The following is a 22,887-nucleotide window of genomic DNA, read 5'->3' as shown; positions in this document are numbered from 1 at the left end:
GAGCAGGGGGAAGTGGAGAAGCCCTCAGGGGCGATTGGGGCCGGCAGCAGCTGCTCACACCCACTGACAGTGCCAAGCAATCAGGACCAGTGCCAGGTGCCAGCAGCAGGTGCGAGCGCCGGGCGGGACCGCGGTGCACAGGAGCTAAGAATTTTCAGTAACCACGAGGCTCGCCCGGATGACAGCAACTGGCGCCCCGCCTTGGTCTGGCACCCCCACTCACCTGCTTTACCATCCACTGCAGCTGACACCCACCATGTTCAGCACTCTGCCACCTGCTGCTGATGCCTGCCATGTTCTGCGTGCACCTCTTAGTGGTCAGCGCACATCATAGCGACCAGTTGTTCCACAGCTCTGTCTATTTGCATATTAGCCTTTTATTATATAGGATGGTGGGCATTCCTATTTTCCTCCTTATACTTCTTCATTCTTTTAGTATCTTCAATGAGCATGTAATACTTTTGTCATCAGAGAGTTATCTTAAGAAAAAAATGCTACCCACCATGCTCACTTTTATTTACATTCACATTTGAATGAATTACTTAATTCAGATTACTTTATTAAGCAGAAAAGATTTTCTAAGAGAGCTACTAGAGAAGAAAATAAAGGAATCAGAACATTTTTTAAATGTTTTTTTTAAATTTAGAGAAAGAGGAAGGGAAAGGATAGAGAGATAGAAACATCGATTCCAAAGAAACATTGATTGGCTGCCTCCTGCACACTTCCTACTGGGGATTAAGCCCACAATTTGGGCATGTGACCTGACCAGGAAAGGAATCATGTGCTCCTGGTTCATGGGTCGATGCTCAACGACTGAGTCACACCAGCCAGGCAGGAATCAGAACAATTTAGAATGTAGGCTAGAAATGAACATTGGTGAGGAGATTTTGGGCCCTAGGGAAACAAAAGATAAATAGCAAAAAGAGATGGGAAAAGACGAAAGAAGACCAAAACAACTTTGCCTACTCTGCAGATGCACCTAGAGCTGTAAAAACTTTTTATCATACATGCACATTCATATATACATATATAATCAAATTGGTTATTAATTATACTATTAGTGATCCTTATTATTTATATCACACATAAAAGGGGAAATAATATTTACTGGAATTGTTCTCCTAAGACAGTGGTCAGCAAATTCATTAGTCAACAGAGCGGCACACCGCGGCTCGCAAGCCTATCAACAATAAAATGGTCAAATAATTGTGAATGAAATGTTAGCCAGCAATAAAAATGAATGAAAACATATATATTTGTTAACACAGGGAAAATAACTGATAGTACTTTGTTCTTCATTAATTATAATTCTATCCCAGATTTTAACATAAATTCTTATTATATTAGTTATAAGTAATAGGTTTAGTGTTAGAAGTTATCAAGTTGTACAACATTAGATCTAGATATAATGAAATTTACAAGAAATCCTTATGAAATTAACTTGCCAGCAAATTTAAATGCTAACATGGCTAGGTAATAAAAAGAACTGGAAATGCAAATACCTGAATCTGACACTAACTAGTTACTGACTTCGAACAAATCACAATCTTTCCAGGCTTGTTTCTTACCTGTCAAAAGGATGCTAGGCTAGAGCCGTGAGTTCCAACAAATAGAAAAGACCAAACCCAGTAGATTGCTACATGTTGCCTGGCAGTTTTCTAAGACAGTACCACAAGAATCCTCCAAACTGAGCTGAAAATCCTAACCAAGGAAGGTTTGCAAACAATAGTGGCCTCAACCCATTTCAAAAGTCTTAATGCAAATATCTCTACCTGAAACCTCTCAGGATCTTCCCTCTGAAGACTATCTTATCCCTTTACCATTAAGGTTTCAAGTAATAAAAATTAGCCTGTCTCAAGAAATGACTAAATATTATGAAAGCTCTTTAAAAGTTCCCTCCAGCTCTGAAATTCTCTCAATCTCTCTCCACACCCCCCTCAAAGAACTTATATACATACTAGAGGCCCAGTGCATGAAATTCATGCACAGGGTGTGTGTGGGTGTGTGTCCCCCAGCCCAGCCTGCACCCTCTCCAATCTGGGACACCTCGAGGGATGTTCGACTGCCCATTTAGGCCCGATCCCAGTGCAGTCGGACATCCCTTTCACAATCCAGGACTGCTGGCTCCCAACTACTCGCCTGCCTGCCAGCCTGATCACCCCCTAACCATTCCCCTGCCAACCTGATCGACGCCTAACTGCTCCCCTGCCAGCCTGATTGCCCCTAATTGCCCTACCCTGCTGGCCTGGTCACCCCCAACTGCTCTCCCCTGCAGGCCTGGTCACCCCTAACTGCTCTCCCCTGCAGGCCTGGTCACCCCCAAATGCCCTCCTCTGCTGGCCTGGTCACCTCCAACTGCTCTCCCCTGCAGGCCTGGTCACCCCTAACTGCCCTCCCCTGCTGGCCTGGTCACCCCTAACTGCCTTCCCCTGCAGGCCTGATTGCCCCCAACTGCCCTCCGTTGCAGGCCTGGTTCCTCCCAACTGCCCTCCCCTGCTGGCCTGATCACCCACAACTGCCCTCCCCTGCCGGCCATCTTGTGGTGGCCATCTTGTGTCCACATGGGGCAGCCATCTTTGACCACATGGGGGTGGCCATCTTGTATGTTAGAGTGATGGCCAATTTGCATATTACTCTTTTATTAGATAGTATATGCATAAACAACATCAAACAATAGTGTGGTGAAGGTCTCGGGGGGCAAGGGTTGGGAGGAGGGAGGTAAAGGGGGAGTAAATATTATATTGGAGGACATCTGTAATACTAACAACAATTAAATTAAATTAAATTAAATTAAATTAAATTAAATTAAATTAAATGGGGGGATAGAGATTTTAACAAACATGAAAGTCAATAAACAAAGACATTGTAGGTGTTCAATATTTATTAAATGAATAATTTACAAAATCATTATGACATTTTTATGCACTTGTAATACCAGTAAAAATTACAACCTATAAAAGATGAATATTTAAGGTCAATATATCTTTCAAAACAAAACAAAAACTAAGGTTTCATTAAATCCTTGAGTAAAACTTGATACCCCAGAGAATGCTAACCTTTCTACCAAAGTATGCTGGCCCTGTATCTAATATTGAAGGAAAGAGGAATAAGCAAAGAAACCTTTAACTGAACAGGATTGTTTCATAAACCTGTTTATCAGAGATGGAAGGGTGAAAAGATCAACCAGTCAAAACAACCTGATTCTCAATCTGGGTTCTATCACTAAACTGTGATGAGATGACCATCTTCCTTTCTTCCACATAGGGTGGGGTTTGATGAGCAAATGGAAGGATATATAGGAAAGAATTTTGAATACAGTACAGCACTACATGAATGAAATTTAATGATATTGCTTTTACTGAATTCCTACCCCCAGCCCCAGAAATCACCAATAGTACATAAAAATTAATTTGGCAATAATAAATTATATTCTTTAGCATTTTTAATTGATTTTTTGTTTGAGAGAGAGAGAGGGAAGGGAGAGAGAAAAATAATAATGTGATTGGTTGCCTCCGATATGTGCCCCAAAGACTGAACCCAAAACATGGGTATGTGCCCTGACTGGGATCGAACCCACGACCTTTTGGTGCCAGGGACGAAGCTCCAACCAACTGAGCCACACTGGACAGGGCCATATATTATATGCTTACAAATACACACAACAGTAATGGCTACCATTTAGTGAGCATTTACTATGTAAAAGCCACTGTGTAAAGAGCTTTACAGAAATTAATTCATTAAAATTTCTCAGCAAAGCTTTTTAAAGAAAAACAAAAAACCTGAGTAGCAATTGCCAATATAACCAATAAGATAGCTGAAGAAACAGATTAAATTTAATAATGTACTTCTATTACGAAATTATTTTATTCTCAAAGAAGGTGGTTTCTGGGATGAGTAAATACTAAATATATTTAAATTTAACAGTCTATAACATCCTATGTAAATTTGTCATCAGCAAATAATCATTTTAGTCTTCTGAAATCCTCATTTATGTAACAACTATTATTTTAAAAACAGTAGTTTCTTTAAAAGACATACACATCTACACACACACACACACACACACACACACACATACATGTACAAAGACAGAAAGAGAAGGTTTTACCTAGCAATGAAGTGGCAGCTTCATTTGGCTAAAATTTGAGACAGATAATCCATCAAATTAGAAATTGGCCACGATGTTAAAGCACATTTTAGCTTAAGTGCTTATAAATAACTAGAGGCCTGATGCATGAAGATTCATGCAAGAATGGCCCTTCCTTCCCCTGGCTGCAGGCACCGCCTTCACTCCAGCTTGAGCTGCCTTTCTGCCTTCGCTTGCTCCAGACCTGAGCCGTCTTTCCGCCTTCCCACACTGCCCAGAGGGCCAGAGCAGCTGGTGCGGTGTGGAACGCCTGCATTATCGCCATGGTGACGACGCAAGTGTCCTGCCCCCTGCCGCTTGGCGCCTGTGTATGCAAATTACCCTGCCATCTTTGTTGGGTTAATTTGCATACTCACTCCTGATTGGCTGTGGGTGTCGCAAAGGTATGATCAATTTGCATCTTTCTCTTTTATTAGTGTAGATGGTCACAGCAATAACTGATTTCATACTTAATTTGAGCACAGGACTTCTCCAAAAACTAGGACTGTGTTGGAAAATTAATTTAAATTCCTTTTGTTTACTCCCTAGAGATATCTTCTTTGCTAGAATTCAAATTCTCAGAGAGCTGGAACTAGGTCTCTCATCCACAATTCTATAGTTCAGGCTAATTCCTGGCATATGGTAGTGTCTAATAACCATTTACAGAATTATAGAATTTTTTTACTTCTATTTATTTCTGATAGTTCACACATGTATACAGGAGGTCCTCTCCAAATTATGACTTATACAACCTGTATCAAAATTCCAACTTTTTCAAAACTTATTTAAAATAAATAAAAAAAAAATTTTAATACCTATGTTCCTCTTTTACCAAACCTTTATTGAACACATTACTTCCCAGGCACTTTGTCAAACATTTTCAAAAAAGATCCTGAAAAACTCATATTTCCTTAGAAACTGATAGCATAACAAGTGAGTAAATGCATATATGTAACAGAACTATATAGTATGCTAAATGATATAATAAAGGTAAACATCACAAATTAATTTTGAGGGACTATTTGAATCCTAGAAAGAGAATACAGTTACTCTCATAACATTAACCAAAGAGCCATCCTCCCCTCTCTGATTACCTTGTCCTATGAGAAAAAATACTCAGCTTCCTGAGAAAGCATGAATCAGTGCTGTATTTATGAGGAAATGCTAAAGCTAGATGGAGTACAGAATGAGAGATATGCACAAAAGACACACAAAAGGAGGCAAGTTTGGGATGTGCCTAGGAGAATGTCAGAGGAAATAGACACGTGAGCTGGGTTTTGTTTTTTTTTTTTTCCTCTTTCTTTCTTTTTAAATATATTTTTTATTTATTTCAGAGAGGAAGGGAGAGATAGAAACATCAATGATGTGAGAGAATCATTGATCGGCTGCCTCCTGCATGCCCCTTACTGGGGATCGAACCTGCAATCTGAGCATGTGCCCTTGACCAGAATTGAACCCGGGACTCTTAAAGTCAGGCTGACACTCTATTCACTGAGCCAAACCGGCTAGGCATGAGCTGGGTCTTGAAGTATAGTTAATTAGGCAGGCAAAATGATAATGAAATTCTAGAAAGATATAAGTGACTAATCCTGTTAGTCTGACTCTGAACAACTAGATACAGTAAAAAGTACAAGATGAAGGAAAATTCCATTATTTTCTTAATGTCTAACTAATTTCTATACCTATTAGGTGCCTGCTAATTTGTATAATTTATATTTAAAAGCAGTAAGTTCACAGATAAATGAAAATTAGTTCAATTTTAATAATTAAATTTAATTTGTTCCATTAATTTAAAACTTAGTACAGTTCAAAAAAATGCACTATATGAATTCTAAATTGTTTTTCAATTAAACAATCTCAATTACCACAAATCTGTTTAGTTTTAGTATATTTTATTTTTTGATAGATCCTCAATGTCAACCGTCTTAACTTTAAAAATAATTCAACAGAGATCTTATAATTTAGTTGAGAAATAAAATATGTTTTATAACATGCTATATTCTTTCATGACTTCAGTAGTTAATTTCTCATTTTTAGCTGTATTATATAAATTTCAATAGTCTGGATAACAAGACCTAAATAAGTGGTGGTGAGACAAGAAAAATAAAAAACATAAAACGTTCCGAAGTTGGGGAGGGAATAATGGCGGCGGAATAGACAGACGTGTTCCGAGCCTTGTCCCGGAGCAGAAAAAAAGAACAGCTGAGGGACGCACAAGGAGTGTTTGTTGGCTGGTTGGGAGACAGCTGAATTCCAGAAGGAGGTGGGGGACTGCTGAACGGGGTTCCCCTGACCTGGCAGCACCAACTGCGGCTGGGTCCCCTCCCGGAGCTGCGGGCTTGGACGCGGAGTCTGCGCCATCTTGATCCGGAAAGTGGAGCTTATCTGAAGCCTGAGAATCCACAACTGCGGCACCCCAGGAACAGCTGCGAGCCCCAGAACAACGCTCCCCAACTGGCGCAAGCACACGGGTTCAGAGGAGCTCTACACTCCACCACGGAAAGGTCAGATTTCGCCTGGGATAAGGTGAGGTCTCTGGTCCCGGCGGGAGAGAGGAACGCGCGTTTTGCGGGAGCCGGAGGACCAGGGAAGTCTGTGCCTAGAAAAATCCGTGGCTGTAGGGGCTGGCGTGATCTGTGATTGTGGAAAGGGGTCCTCAGAGCTGCTAAGAGAAGGGCACTCTAAAAAGCAACCCATTTTGATCTGAAGTGCAGGGACACCCTAAGAATTTCAGGCTGTCCAGACTTACGCGCAGCCCGTGCGCTCCCTTTGTGCCTGGGTTTACTCGCAGTCCTGGAGTTCGCACACTTGGGCTTTTTCCTCTTCAAATCCTTGCTTCTGATTACTAAGCCCAATACATAGGATCACCCAGTTGGGGACACCCTGGGAGACTGCAGGGGAAAGTTGTTTTTCTGGAACCTGGGGATCGGAGCGGGGAGTGACCATCAGAGAGTCAGCTCTGAGGCAGACCACGCCCACAGGCCGGTGGCAGTGCCACAGAGAAAAAAGGCTCTAACACTGCCTAGAGAGGCCATAGATAGACCCGGAAGTCAATCCAGAAACACTGCCACCCAGGGGCTGAATCACAAATTGACTCTTGCGTAATCAAAAATAAAGGAATACGAGAAATTAAGACACACCGCCTGCTTAAAATCAGGACTGGCTTACAACACCGAAGAGCAGTGGATCGCAGGGAACTGCAATACTGTCTGGACTGAGAAACAGGCGTGCCAAACAGAAAAACAGAGGAAGTGAATGACCTTCACTACTTCACATTTTATTTTTACCTTTTATTTTTTTATTTGTTTATTTTTTTTTATTTTCATTTTTTGCATCCTTTAATCAAGAAACTTTTTTTTCTTTTTTCATCACTTGATTTTACCTTTTTAATGATTACATTTTTATTTTCAATCCGTATTATTACTACTGCTATTTTATCTTTTTTTTTTTAAAGTGTCATTTTATTTTCTCTTCATTTTATTTTGGGATTAGGGTTCTACATTCTATTTTTTATCTTTCCTTTAGCATCGTTTTACTCTATCTCAACTCTACCTTTAGGCCATCACTCTCTTCCTAACCTCCCCCTTTTCAGTGTCCTGTTTGTCTTACCCTTTTACTGCTTTAGATTTTCCCTATTCTTTCTGTTTACCCCTTGTTAAAATTTCACCCTACTTACATATCTAATCTCTAATCCCCTGCTCCAAGTCCACATACACCTCTCCCTTCGCTGTCTGAGCTATCCATAAACTTGTCCTTCTCTCTGTCCTTTTGTTGTTGTTTGCTTGAATGTAGATTATATCCAATTTTTATGCTGTTTTTGTGAGATAGTTTTGCTTATTCTTCTTTTGTTTATTTTTTTGTTTGTTTTGTGCTTCAGCTTTCCCTTGCCTCAATCCATATTAGTTGGTGTTGTAGTTTGTATTAATCCCCAGGCACTTGTTGCTGGCATTTGCCGGGATTAGTGATTGTTCTATTGGAGTTTTATCCCCAATATATATAGTCTGTTCCCCTTTCTCTCTTAGTCACTTTCTTGTCTCTCTTACTTTTTTTTTTCTCTTTACTTTCCCTTTTCCCAATTTCATTTTCACACTCCTTTTTTCTTTTTTTCTTTCTTTCTTTCTTTTTTCCTCTTCTTCTTTCTCTCCTATCACCTAATTTGCCTTTCTCTGGTGGTCACCTTTATTGGAGGTTATTAATATCGTGAATACATTTCTGTTCAGTGCCTTGTGAGTTGTACCTGGTAGTGCTGTATTTTGTGCCTTTAAATCAACCCAGGAGAGAGAGAACTACATAACCAGACACCCAGAGAAGAGAGACCATGGGGAGACAAAGAAGCAGCCCGCATATGAAAGAAAAGCAGGCATCACCAGAAAAGGAAGTAAACGAAATGGAGGCAAGCAACCTTCCAGAAAAAGAATTCAGAGAAATGGTCATAAGGTGGCTGAAAAGAATGGAAGACAAATTCGACAATATGAGCAAGAACCAAGAGGAAATGAAGAAGAACCAAGAAGAAATGAAAAATGACATCGCTGCTGTAAAGAACTCAATAGAAAGCATCAAGAGTAGACTAGAAGAAGCAGAGGACCGCATCAGTGAGCTAGAAGACAAGATGGAAAAAAATACCCAAGAAAAGCAACTTCTAGAAAAAAAAATTAAAAGGCAGGAGGAGAGTCTAAGGGAACTTTGGGACAACACGAAACAAAACAACATCCGCATAATAGGGGTTCCAGAAGGAAAGGAAGCTGAGCAAGGAATAGAAAACCTCTTTGAAGAAATAATGACAGAAAATTTCCCAGATATAGGGAAGAAAAAACCCACACAAATCCAAGAAGCTCACAGAGTCCCAAGCAAAATGAACCCCAAAAGACCGACGCCAAGGCACATTATAATTAAATTGGCAAACACCAACGACAAAGTAAGAATCTTAAAAGCAGCAAGAGAGAGACAGAAAGTTACATACAAAGGAACCCCCATCAGACTAGCAACTGATTTCTCAACAGAAACTCATCAGGCCAGAAGGGAATGGAATGAAATATACAAAGTCATGCAAAGGAAGGGGCTGAATCCAAGAATACTGTACCCAGCAAGGCTGTCAATCAAAATTGAAGGTGAAATCAGGAGCTTCACAGACAAAAAAGGACTAAGGGAATTTATTACCACCAAACCAGCAATGCAAGAAATGCTAAAGGGTCTACTGTAAAAAAAAAAGAAAGAAAGAAAGAAACAGGAAGCGAAGAAGTAACACAGGGGTAAAGAATAGGAATGGCGACAAATAAGTACCTATCAATAATAACTTTAAATGTAAATGGATTAAATGCCCCAATCAAAAGACATAGGGTAACAGATTGGATAAGAAAACACGACCCATATATCTGCTGTCTACAAGAAACCCACCTCAGAAAAAAAGACGCACACAGACTGAGGGTGAAGGGATGGAAAAAGGTTTTCCAGGCAAATGGAACTGAAAAAAAAGCTGGGGTAGCAATACTTATTTCTGACAAATTAGATCTCAAACTGAAGGACATAACAAGAGATAAGGAAGGCCATTTCATAATACTAAAGGGAGCAATCCAACAAGAAGAAATAACTCTGGTAAACATATATGCACCCAATACAGGAGCACCCAAATACATAAAAAAACTCCTGGAGGATATTAAGGGAGACATTGACAGCAATACAATCATAGTAGGAGACTTTAATACCCCACTATCACCATTGGACAAATCCTCTAAACAAAACATCAGCAAAGAAACATCAATCCTAAATGACTCACTAGACCAGATGGAATTAATTGACATCTTCAGAACATTTCACCCCAAAGCCACAGAATATACATTCTTCTCAAGTGCACATGGGTCATTTTCAAAGATAGACCATATGTTGGGACATAGGCAAAGTCTCTTCAAATTCAAGAAGATAGAAATCATATCAAGCATCTTCTCAGACCACAGTGGCATAAAACTGGAAATCAACTACAATAAAAACAACCCAAAGAAATCAAACACATGGAGACTAAACAGCATGCTATTAAACCATGACTGGGTTACCAGAGAGATCAAAGAAGAAATAAAAAACATCATGACAACAAATGACAATGAAAACACTACAATCCAAAATCTATGGGACACAGCGAAAGCAGTCTTGAGAGGGAAGTTCATAGCTCTACAAGCCTACTGCAAAAAACAAGAAACAGGGGTAATAAATTACCTAACCCAACAACTCAAAGAGTTAGAAAAAGAGCAACAAGAAAAGCCCAGTGTAAGCAGAAGGAAGGAAATAATAAAGATCAGAGCACAGATAAACGACATAGAGACCAAAGAAACAATACAAAAGATCAACAAAACCAAGAGCTGGTTCTTTGAAAGGATAAACAAGATTGATGAACCTCTAGCCAGGCTCACCAAGAAGCAAAGGGAGAGGACCCAAATAAACAAGATCAGAAATGAAAGAGGTGAAATAACAACAGATCCCGCCGAAATACAAAGGATTGTTAAAAATTACTACGAACAACTCTATTCCAACAAACTGGACAACCTGGAGGAAATGGACATATTCCTAGAAAAATATAACCTTCCAAAACTCAATCAGGAAGAATCTAAACAGCTCAACATGCCAGTAACTATGGAAGAAATTGAAGCAGTCATCAAAGAGCTTCCGGCAAACAAAAGCCCGGGGCCAGACGGCTTCACAGGAGAGTTCTACCAAACATTCAAGGAAGAACTAAAACCTATCCTCCTCAGACTATTCCAAAAAATTCAAGAGGAAGGAACACTTCCCAGCTCCTTCTATGAAGCCAGCATCACCCTAATACAAAAACCAGATAAAGACAACACAATGAAGGAGAATTACAGGCCAATATCTCTCATGAATGTAGATGCCAAAATCCTCAATAAAATTCTAGCAAATAGGATCCAGCAGTACATCAGAAAGATCATACACCATGACCAAGTAGGATTTATCCCAGGAATGCAAGGATGGTTCAATATCCGCAAATCAATAAATGTGATACATCACATAAACAAATTGAGAGATAAAAATCACATAGTCATATCAATTGATGCAGAAAAAGCATTTGACAAAATCCAACACCCTTTCTTGATAAAAACTCTCAACAAGGTGGGAATAGAAGGATCATACCTCAACATCATAAAAGCTATATATGATAAACCCACAGCTAACATCATACTCAATGGGCAAAAACTAAAACCATTTCCCCTAAGAACAGGAACAAGACAGGGATGCCCACTCTCACCACTCCTGTTTGACATAGTACTGGAAGTATTAGCCACTGCAATTAGACAAGAAGAAGAAATAAAAGGCATCCAAATTGGAAAAGAAGAAGTAAAGCTGTCCTTATTTGCAGATGACATGATATTGTACATAAAAAACCCGAAAGACTCCATCAAAAAACTAACAGACTTAATAAATGAATTCGGCAATGTAGCAGGATACAAAATTAACACCAAGAAATCTATGGCATTTCTATACACCAACAATGAACTTACAGAAAGAGAGACTAAAAAAGCAATCCCATTTTCCATCGCACCAAAAAAATTAAGATACTTAGGAATAAACCTAACCAAGGAGGTAAAAGACCTATATGCGGAAAACTACAGGACACTGAAAAAAGAGATAGAGGAAGATGTAAACAGATGGAAGAACATACCATGTTCATGGATTGGTAGAATCAACATCATTAAAATGTCCATACTACCCAAAGCAATCTATAGATTCAATGCACTCCCCATTAAAATACCAACGGCGTATTTCACAGACCTAGAAAGAACTCTCCAAAAATTCATCTGGAATAAAAAAAGACCCCGAATAGCCACAGCAATCCTGAGAAAGAAGAATAAAGTAGGAGGGATCTCAATACCAGATTTCAAGCTGTATTACAAAGCCACTGTCCTCAAAACAGCCTGGTACTGGCACAAGAACAGACATATAGATCAATGGAACAGAATAGAGAATCCAGATATCGACCCAAACCAATATGCGCATTTAATATTTGACAAAGGAGGCATGAGCATACAATGGAGTCAAGACAGTCTCTTTAATAAATGGTGTTGGGAAAATTGGACAGATACATGCAAAAAAATGAAACTAGATCACCAACTTACACCATACACAAAAATAAACTCAAAATGGGTACAGGACTTAAATATAAGACGGGAAACCATAAAAATACTAGAGGAATCCACAGGCAGCAAAATCTCAGACATATGCCAAAAGAACTTTTTCAGTGATACTGCCCCTAGGGTAATGGAAGCCAAACAGAAAATAAACAAATGGGACTACATCAAAATAAAAAGCTTTTGCACAGCAAAAGAAACCATCAACAAAACAACAAGAAACCCCACTGTATGGGAGAACATATTTGCAAATGGTATCACTGATAAAGGTTTAATTTCCAACATCTACAGGCAGCTTATACAACTTAATAAAAGGAAGATAAATGATCCAATAAAAAAATGGGCAACGGACCTAAATAGAAGCTTTTCGAAAGAAGACAGAAGGAAGGCCAAGAGACACATGAAAACATGCTCAAAGTCACTAATTATCCGAGAGATGCAAATCAAAACAACAATGCGATACCATCTCACACCTGTCAGAATGGCTATCATCAACAAATCAACAAACGACAAGTGTTGGCGAGGATGCGGAGAAAAAGGAACCCTCGTGCACTGCTGGTGGGAATGCAGACTGGTGCAGCCACTGTGGAGAACAGTATGGAGTTTCCTCAAAAAACTGAAAATGGAACTCCCATTTGACCCAGTAATCCCACTCCTAGGAATATATCCTAAGAAACCAGAAACACCAATCAGAAAGGATATATGCACCCCTATGTTCATAGCAGCACAATTTACAATAGCTAAGATTTGGAAACAGCCTAAATGCCCATCAGCAGATGACTGGATCAGAAAACTATGGTACATCTACACAATGGAATACTATGCTGCCGTAAAAAAGAAGGAATTACTACCATTTGTAGGCACTTGGATGGAATTAGAGAACATTATGCTAAGTGAAATAAGCCAGTCAATGAAAGAAAAATACCACATGATCCCACTCATTTGGGGATAATGAAAAACATTATAAACTGATGAACAAAAAGATAGTTACAGAGGCAGTAAAGCATCAAACAGACTGTCAAATTACAGTGGTAAGGTTAGGGAGAGGTGGGGGAAATAAGAGATCAACTGAAGGACTTATATGCATGTATATAAGAGTAACCAACGGATGCAAAACATTGGGGGGTGAGGGCATATATGGGAGTGGGGTGGGGGTCGGGGGCAATGATAAGATATGTACACATGTAATACCTTAATAAAAATTTGGAAAAAAAAAAAAAAAAAAAAAAAAAAAACAAAAAAACGTTCCGAAGTTATTTCTTAAAAATGCTAAGGTATTCATGTATAACATCATCTTTGAAATAATGCTAAAACATGAAACTAATATGTCAATTTTAAAAATGTTAAAGGTAGCCGTAGCCAGCACTGCTCAGTGATTAGAGCGTCGGCCCTCACACTGGAGGGTCTCAGGTTTGATTCCTGATCAAGGGCAAGTACCTGGGTTGCAGGTTCGATCCCGATCCATGTGTCTCTCTCACATTGAGATATCTCCTCCGCACCCCCATTTTACTCCCCCTCCCCTCTCCCTTTCACTCTGAAAATCAATGGAAAAAAATCCTCAGGTGAGGACTAACAAACAAACAAAATGATAAAGCTAAATATGTTCAAAAACTGAGAAGAAAATTATATTTCCTACTTCCACACGTATATTTTTCAAAATATAAATGACAAATAGAAGAAAAGAAAAAAAGAAAATTAAAAAAAATAAAGCAAAATATATATGACAAGAAAATACAGTAATAGAAAATAGGATACTACATTCTTTAAGTGTATTCTACTTTAATCTTCAAAATAACCACATATTGTATTATAACATTATTGTGCTATAAAAATACTACTGCCATGTTTAAGAATGAAAGTAAATCTAAATCTTAGTTACTAGTCTAACTGTAAAAATTGTTTTTAATCAATTAACACAGCTTCAAAATATAAAGTAAGCTGTAAAAAAGTAATAATGCTAAAACTAATATATACCAATAAATTGCAAACAAAACAGCTGATAATATTTTTGTTGTTGTTAATCCTCACCTGAGAGCACTTTACCACGGATTTTCAGAGAGACTGGAAGGGAGGGAGAGAAAGAGAAACACTGACATGAGAGACACACATCCATGGGCCACCTCCTGCAAGAGCACAAACCGGAAGGGGGATGGAAGGTGGGACAGGATTCAAACCTGCAACCCAGGTATGTGCTCTTGAGCTGAAATCGAACCAGAGACCCTTCAGTCTGTGGGCCGACACTCTAACCACTGAACAACACTGGCCAGGGCAGTCTGATAATATGTTTAAAAATACAGACTTAAAAGTTATTGGAAAAGCAATGCTGGATATCAAATTGAATAGTCAAATTTAAAAAACAACAACACGTTAATTGAAAAAATTTAAATGCCTATAATGTTCCAGGTATTTTACTAGCTTCTGGGGATACCAAAGTCAGTAAGATAGTCCCCACCTGGTAGAACAGATAAAACTCTAGACAATAATACTACAATATGGTAATTCTCTAGGAATAATTACTATATATACATTTAGATAGATAAGACTGAATCAATGATAGTTGGGAGTACCATCTGATCAAAATATTTCAGTGCTGATGCAGCATAGGATTGTTTGGGACACACAGCAGAAAATGAAGCTAGGAAAGTAATTTAAGAATAGATTATTATTGTCTGAAACATCAATCTCAGGAACCTAACCCTTGATTAGAAGTGACTGGAGAGTCTCTTTTTTTTAATACAGGAACCAACATTAATTACATAGTTTTCAAAAATTATACTGAAGATAACATTATAGCAGCATTCTAGAGAAGAGATAAATTTGTCCAATAACTCAAGAGAGATGATATGGGCTTCTAAATTTTACCTACATAAACTGGAAAAAGGACAGATTTGAGAGAAAATCCAGAGAAAGACTGAACATAAGGGATGATGGCTTATAATCAAATATGAGTCAATAATAGTTTCTAGCTCAGGTTCCAGAAAGTCTGTGTCACATACAAAGAGAAGAAGCCAAGTCTGGGTAGGCAGAAATTGATTTCAGAGACATACAAGGAAAACTAGGAAAAAAGTAGCATTACAGATGGCAAGGAAGGAGAATTTCAATTTTTTTAAAAAAAGGTTACCAATACTAATTACTACAAAGACGACATAGAAAGAAGACTTGAAATTAAGCCACTGAGTTTAACAACTAGGTCACATAGAGATCTTACTCAACAAAGGATAAAGGAAAGAAAAAGAATGCTGCTGAAATAAATCTGTTGTATGTAGAAACCCAAGTTAGTAAAACTCTAGACCAAACAGTTCATAAACTTTTTGATCTCAGGATCGCTACACTCTCAAAAGTTAAAAAGAGCTTTTGTCTTATCTGTAAAGAAATAAAATAAACAGAAAAAAATTTAAGTATATACTAGTGCATTTTAAAAAGTAACAAAAAGTACATCACATGTTGATATAAATAACATTTTTTGTGGAAAAAAAACTATATTTTCCAAAACAATGATAATTTTGCATGAAGAGTGGCACTTGCATATTTTTGCAAACCTCTATTATCTAGCTTAACAGAAGTCATCTGGATTGTCATATCTACTTCTGCATTCAATATGCTGCACTACCCTGTTTTGGTTCAAGAACATGAAGAAAATCTGGACTCCCACAAATATGTAGTAGAAATAAGGGAGAAGTATTTTAATAGCCTTTTCAGATAATAGTGAATATTCTTCTTTGATATTACATAAAAAAACACACAAGTAGTTGTTTCTCAAAGATTAGCTGCATGTGAAATCTGAAACCACATCAAGGAAGTTTTCATAGTGTTCCCTTAAAAACACACTGGCTTAATTAGAACCTTGAATGGATTATATCCATGCATGGTTTTGTAAAATCATACCCTGGTTATTGGAAAATGTTGGGTCACTGAGTTATGAAGATCGTTCAAATATTAACAAATTTTATGACAAACTACCACAAATTACATTAATTGGTATTACCACATGATCTCATCTTTAAAGTAGTCTAAGTTCTTAATATCACTGTAGTGGTTACAAGTTTTCAAAAACTCTAATTTTCTCCTGAAAGCTCAATTTTACCATTGGCAACAAATACTATTTTTAATACAATTGTTTTTCTTAAAGTGACAGACACAGTGTTCATTTTTTAGAAAATATCTGCTAAATATCCAAGTCTGAAGAACTATAGTTTGCCAGGAATTCTTTCAAGTAAAAATGATGTTCTACAAAAAAAGGAGCTAGTTTTGCTTACACCTCAATACAATTGCTTTCCCTTGAACCAACCACTCTACTTTGCTATAAAGCAAAATGTGCTTTTATATGTACCAGTACTTCCTGGTTCATGAAACAGAGTATGAAAAAAGACATGAGATTTCATATAATTAGTAACTTTTACTGCTTCATCAGAGATATTCTTAAGTGAGACTGACGTTATTTTTACTGCATGTGCATGGTGGTGAAGATTACCGTGAAGGTAATAGTTTGGTGCCACTACTTTGATTCATGCTAAGGGGCCAGCAGTTTGACCCACCATTGCCTCTGCTCCACCACTGCAATATCAACACGGTGAATAACATCTTAGTATGATTACGAAAATAGTTTGGGCTTCACAGGCTTCCTAAAAGGGAATTCCAGGGTTCCTCAGATCACACTTTAAAAACCACTACCTAGACTATCCAAACACAATCATTTTCAAAATGCTCTGTAAACACTGAGCCCATGTAACTACTCTAACCCAAGACAGGGAGGAAACCCAACCCCTCCTAGAACAACAGTGTGGTAGCTGGAAAGGGAGGCTCAGGAATTCTGCATTATCTGAAAAACGGACTGACTTAGATTAGATGGTCCTCAATTTTTTTCTCCCATTCCCACACCAAAAGTCTAGGAGAGTCTGTGCCAAACTTCAAATTACAAGACAGGAAGCAAGTATGGAAAGACAACAATGATACTGAAATAATTTTTATCAGATGAAAACTGGTTTCTTTAAGGTTTTTTCAAAATGTAAATTTTATACAGTTTAATCCCATTCTATAGAAGCTGAAATAATTCATTCTTTAAACCAACAGATCCTAACCACAACACTATGTTCAGTTAGAAACACTATTTTTCTTTACACAAGAAAATTTCAGCATAAAAGAAAGATTTAATAATACTACCTCATGTACAGATTTGGTACAATTCAGTGTTTCTGATTTGATAAAAATCATAAAATTTTATAAAAGAAGCAAGAAACATCTATTTTGTTCACCACTGTATGTCCAGTACCTGGCTCTACTCTTATATAAAATAAGATGTTCAATAAACATTGCTGAATGCTGGGTACTAAAGTGGCTGAAATGAGTAAGAACCCTGGTCACCAGACTCTTAGTACAACACGTAGTGCTCTTTCTATTATGTAAAATCTTTTTCATCTTTCTCTAAAATAACATCTGAGGGAACCTAAAGGAGCTATTACAATTTACCTTCAGAAGATCATTATCTGTTCCACTTGAAATTACACTAGAAAGCCTCCTATGAATTAGGTGTTTTATAGGTTCTCGTTTAGATCACATTTCATCATTTTTTAAAATATATTTTTATTCATTTCAGAGAGGAAGGGAGTGGGAGAGATAGAAACATCAATGATGAGAGAAAATCATTGATCGGCCGCCTCCTGCACGCCCCCAACTGGGGATTGAGCCCGCAACCTGGGCATGTACCCTGGACCGGAATCGAACCTGGGACTGACTCTTCAGTCCACAGGCCGAAGCTCTATCCACTGAGCCAAACCAGCTAGGGTGTCATCATCATTTTTTAATATTTGCTACCTGAATTAAGCAGTAATTTCCATTCCTATATGAAGAAGTGACAATTAAGATACTAATCTAAATCATCATGTGCATGGTGGTGATGTATATCTGTGAGGATATACTTTACATTATACTATCCCCACACAGACACTAAATATTTCATTTTCTGAGATGATTCAGAATGGCTTTTAATTTCTTAAAATTTCTTGGGTTTATATTTGAGTTATAAGAAGCTGAGATATCAATATGAAGGAGCCCTAGCTGGTTTGGCTCAGTGGATAGGGCGTTGGCCTGTGGGCTGAAGGGTCCCGGGTTCAATTCCCATCAAAGGTACATGCCCAGGTTTCGGGCTCAATTCCCAGTTGGGGGTGTACAGGAGGCATCGAATCAATGATTCTCTCTCATCATTGACGTTTCTATCTCTCTCTCTCCCTCTCCCTTCCTCTCTGAAATCAATAAAAATATTTTTAAAATAAAAATAAATACGAAGGAGACTATGTAGTACTTTCGATAACAATTTGTCACCATAACTTTTTCTTTTTAAAATTTTCCTGTCATTTTGACATTTATCATTTTCACTAACAAAAGCACAATGTAGAAAACCTCAGGTACTTGAACTATGTAGTTATTTAGCTTCTGGATTAAAAAAGGATTAATAAAATTTAAACTAATAAGGCCAGCAAGTACAAACTAAAGTTCAATCATAGAAATGGTTTAAACTTAAAGAATGTAATTTATCAACTTAGGAATTGAAGCTACTTCAATCAAATCACATTTCATTTAAAATACTGCTATGAACATAATCTCATTTCATTCCATACAAACTGTTATTCTGCAGAAAAACGTGACCTACCAAGGATATAGCCAAAGGAAATGGTCTTCTGTAATATAAAGGATTTGAACTAGACTTTTTTTTTTCTTAACTAGGCATTCTTTAAAGAAAATAAAATTGTCAGCGAAGACTTCACAGGGGACCATGGCCCCATCTTCTCCAGAGGTTTAGAAAAAAAGATCTTTCAAGGGTCTGGGAAGGCTTACACTTGGCCTCCCATTTATGGACTGAGACAGAATCAGTTCAAAGGTCAGTCTGACCCAAGAGATTCAAGCCCAGTCTGTCCTCTTGCAAACTAGTCATTAGCAATCTGCATCCTTCTGTTCCGCAGCTATCTAGTCCCTGCTTTGGTAATCACCAATCTTATCCTTGAAATTACCTTAACTGCTAATTAACATGTCAGTTGTAGAGAATTATTTCTTCCAACTACTAAAAACTTTTGCTTCCCCAGAGTGTTCTGCAGTCCTTTAATCCTGTTTTCTAACATTACCAGAGAGGGCAATATTTTGTGGTGCAATCAATATCTGCCCTATTAACAATGCCCTGCTCCATTGTTCTATCTAAACATGGATTCTACTCTGATTTTCAGAAATGACGGTATGAAGAAAATAACAGAGAAATTAGAGCTCTTAATTTATAGCCAAAATCAAATGAGAAGAGACAATTCAGAGAGGGGAAGGAAGAAGCTGAGAGGGTTGTAGTGTATAACACTTACTTTTAGGAACAGAGTGTCCCTTAGACTTCTGGTGAGTTGCCCAGAGCCTCTTCAGTTTCAATCCAAATGAGGATGCTTCTCTGAGTTCTCCTCAAGTAATCCACTAAAAATTGGATCTACAAGAGCTCAGATGTACTGGTAAAAATTGTCAGGGGCCCCCATGGGGGACTCAAGCCTCTTTTAAACTAGGCCCACTTCTCTGTCCTGGGCCAACTCCCCTGTGCACCATATTCCTTCTTTTTCCAGGTGCCAGGTATTCAGCCTGTTTCTTCTCTTCTGAGCTGCCACCACCTACTCTATTTCTCAGGGTTCCTCTAACCCCAAGACTGGCTGTGGAGTAGGACACCAGCTTCCCCCCTTCCTTGCTGTCTCTGCAAATAAACATATAGGCTCTTCTAGTTTCAGTAATTTTCTAATGGCTACAAGAAAATAGAGGGAACAACAAAAAGCAATAATTTCATACCAGAGATTAAGATTATAATAATCATTATAATCTCCACTTTAAAATTCCTGCCTCCAAAAACCAAATTTTCTGAAAATCGTCTATTGAGCATTTTTAAAAGTGGAAAGTACTAACATAGATATACAAACATAATCTAAACCAATTCCAACCTTATATAGACATAAAGATATAAAGATATTCTGCTTTTCAAAAATACTTAAATCACAGGTCCAAAAATAGTTACCACGTTCATTTTAGCAAACAGGTACTTTTTTATTAGAATGTTCTGTTCCATTCCCTTGAATTTTGTAAATGTTTGAAAATTTGCTTTTTAAAGGATATTATGGAAAATTTCATCCAATGAAGATGGGAGTAGGCAAAAAGCATACTATGATTTACAAAAGGCTTATGTCCAAAGCAGCTAGCTTCATTCACTGGGTAAATCTTAAAATGTTAAATTATTGCCAACCATTTCTGAATCTACATTTTAAAATTTTAATAAAATACTCCAAATGGCGTTTAAAAATATGAATCTCTCATTTTTAGAAATCTAATTTCTACTGAATATATAAACCTAAAGTCAATTTTGTGTTAGTGTTTTTTACAACAGTTTATCCTAGTGACACGAATTGAATCCAAGTAGCTTATATTCTTGTGGTAATTTAGTTTGTAACATTCTGTGATATCAAAATACATGTTAACTAAATATCAAGCTATAAATCACAGGATTATAATAAATTAACTTAAAAACTACCTTCCTTTAAAGGCGAAGGAACTCTGTAACTAAGTGCTGGCATATCAAGACTGTCACTGACTTTGAATTTCCTGGATGATTTTCTTTACCCAGTAAATTAACTTAAGTATTTTTGTAAAAGACTCAGTTATTGCAAGCTTACAATAAAATAAAGACTGAAAATAGACAGAGATCAATTCCTCTCATCTGTATAGTCTAACAGATTGCCATTTGATCAAACTAAAGATATTCAGATACTTTCGGCAAAAATGTGTCCGTGACTGGGCTCATCTCCAATTACCTATTTATAAAATATTAAAAAACTGGAATACAAACATGAAGCAAAACCTTGATCTGACCCTTCCAGACGTCTGTATGAAAAAGGAAGTCAAACCTATTGTGTATTCTATAATCAAATACTTTACTTTGAAGAACGATAGTAAATTACATCTTCTGCTCCTAAAGAGGTCTTCAAGGTTCTTCTTTGGTTCCTACACACTAACGCAACAATGCAGCCAACACTATTATATCCGGAATGTGTGTGGGGTGGGGTGGGGTGGGGTGGGGTGGGGTGGGGTGGGGGGGAGGGTATTACACCTAGTGACACGAATTGAATCCAAGTAGCTACTGCCTCCCTTCAATAATTTATGCCCTCTTGGCAGCGAAAGACGTTACAGCCTCTTCAATTACCCCTCACCGCAAACCATCGCTGGGGTCGCGATCAATCTGATCCAATTCCTATCGCGCCCGCCCCCTCCTTCTGGCCTCCTCTCGCCTGGTCTGCGAGTGTCACGGAGGGGGGGCAGCCGCAGGGACGTCCTCGGCGGCGCCGCGACCCGGCCGGCCGGCCGGCCGGCGGGCGGCGCGCGGGACTCACCGGGTGGAGGTGCCCTTCCGCACATCGCACATCATGCACTTGAAGGCCTCGGCGCTGTTCCGGAAGGTGCAGACGCTGCAGTCCCAGTAGCCCTCATCCGAGGACGGCTTCGGCTGCCGCTTCGGCCTGCAGGACACAACCCGGACACGAGCCCCGCGGGGTCACCAGCAGGCCGCGCCCGGCGCCCCGGCCCGCGGCCGCCCGCCCCGCCCCCTGCCCCAATTCCGCGACCCCGGCCCCGCGGGCCCGGCCGCCGCTCGACTCGGAGGGGGAGGGGAGTCAGGAAGGGGGAGGGCGCGAGCGCCGTGCAGTCGCCGCTAACCCTGCCGCCGCCGCCGCCGCGCCGTCCTGACACCCCGGGCCGCCGCTCAGGCCGCCGCCATCGCGGTTCCATTGTGGGGCGGCCGGCGCCGGCCCCTCGCGCGGAGCAGCGGCGTCGCCCCCGTCCTCGCCCCGCTGGCTGCCCGGGCGGCGAGCGAGGCGGCCGTCCGCAGCCCGGCGCGAGGGCCCCGCCGCCCGCCCTGTCCGGGCCCGGGGGCCGGGCGCCGTTACCTGGTGGGGCTCTTCTTGTCTCCCATGGCTTGGCTACCGATGCTCGCCGAGAGTCGCCGCCGCGGCCGCTCTGTTTGTCAATACGGAGGATAATAAGCCGGGCGGAAGCGGGCGGGGAGGAGGAGGGGCGGGGAGGGCCGCAGCGCCGAGCTCCGAGCCGCCGCCGGATCCCACGCAGCCTCCAGCTGTCGGGGAAACTCCTGCCTGTGCCACGTGACCCGCGCCCGCCAACCAGCGGCTGCGCCCGCGACTTCAAACGCGGCCAGCGCGGCCCAGCACCGCGGCGAGTTCGCGGGCGGGCGGCGTGGGGGTGACGCTGCGGCCTGGGCGCCGCCGCCCCGCCCGCTCCCCTCGCCCGCTCTCCCCGCCTCCACTAGGCATCCCGGTCGAGCTGGGGCAGCCACGCGCTTCCGAGCCTCTCTCCGTCCCGCTGGCTGGCGAGGGATGCTCTGTCCTCCCGGGAAGCTTGGTCCTAGCTGGGGCTGGTGTCTGGAGGTCAGCCCCAGGTCGGGCGGGGGGAGGGGGGAGGTGGGATGGGGGGAGCCTGCGGGAGAACCGCTTTCCCAGTCTCGGACGCCCTGGGCTGCTCGGACCCAGCCCGAAGGATGCCTGGGGGGAGACGGGAGCCAACCTTGAGCGCTATTGCTGGGGGCCTTCAAATACTGTCTGGTTTACCAAGTAGGGA

General features: G+C 40.1%; 1 protein-coding gene across 4 annotated transcripts in view; it reads right to left on the bottom strand.

The window, feature by feature from the left end:
* The window catches only part of YAF2 (YY1 associated factor 2), a gene marked incomplete at its 3' end in the record, with an annotated part of 103,440 nt that extends 80,889 nt beyond the window's left edge, over positions 1-22,551 (bottom strand). Inside the window, exons 1-3 of one of the 4 annotated variants that reach the window (XM_080658956.1) lie at positions 22,203-22,392; positions 21,651-21,776; positions 19,768-19,969 (exon numbers count right to left, since the gene is read on the bottom strand). In XM_080658956.1, coding sequence (XP_080515082.1) covers positions 19,768-19,969; positions 21,651-21,776; positions 22,203-22,228 — 354 coding nt within the window. In that variant the 5' untranslated portion in view covers positions 22,229-22,392. Of the gene's footprint in view, positions 1-19,767; positions 19,970-21,650; positions 21,777-21,972; positions 22,102-22,202 lie in introns of those variants that run through there. The other 3 variants (XM_080658953.1, XM_080658955.1, XM_080658954.1) reach the window with 3 other exon arrangements.
* Between the last annotated feature and the right edge of the window lie 336 nt (positions 22,552-22,887).

The sequence above is a fragment of the Plecotus auritus genome, assembly GCF_963455305.1.
Source record: "Plecotus auritus genome assembly, chromosome: 3".
Taxonomy (NCBI): Eukaryota; Metazoa; Chordata; class Mammalia; order Chiroptera; family Vespertilionidae; genus Plecotus; species Plecotus auritus.
This window is presented reverse-complemented; position numbering and strand designations above follow the sequence as displayed.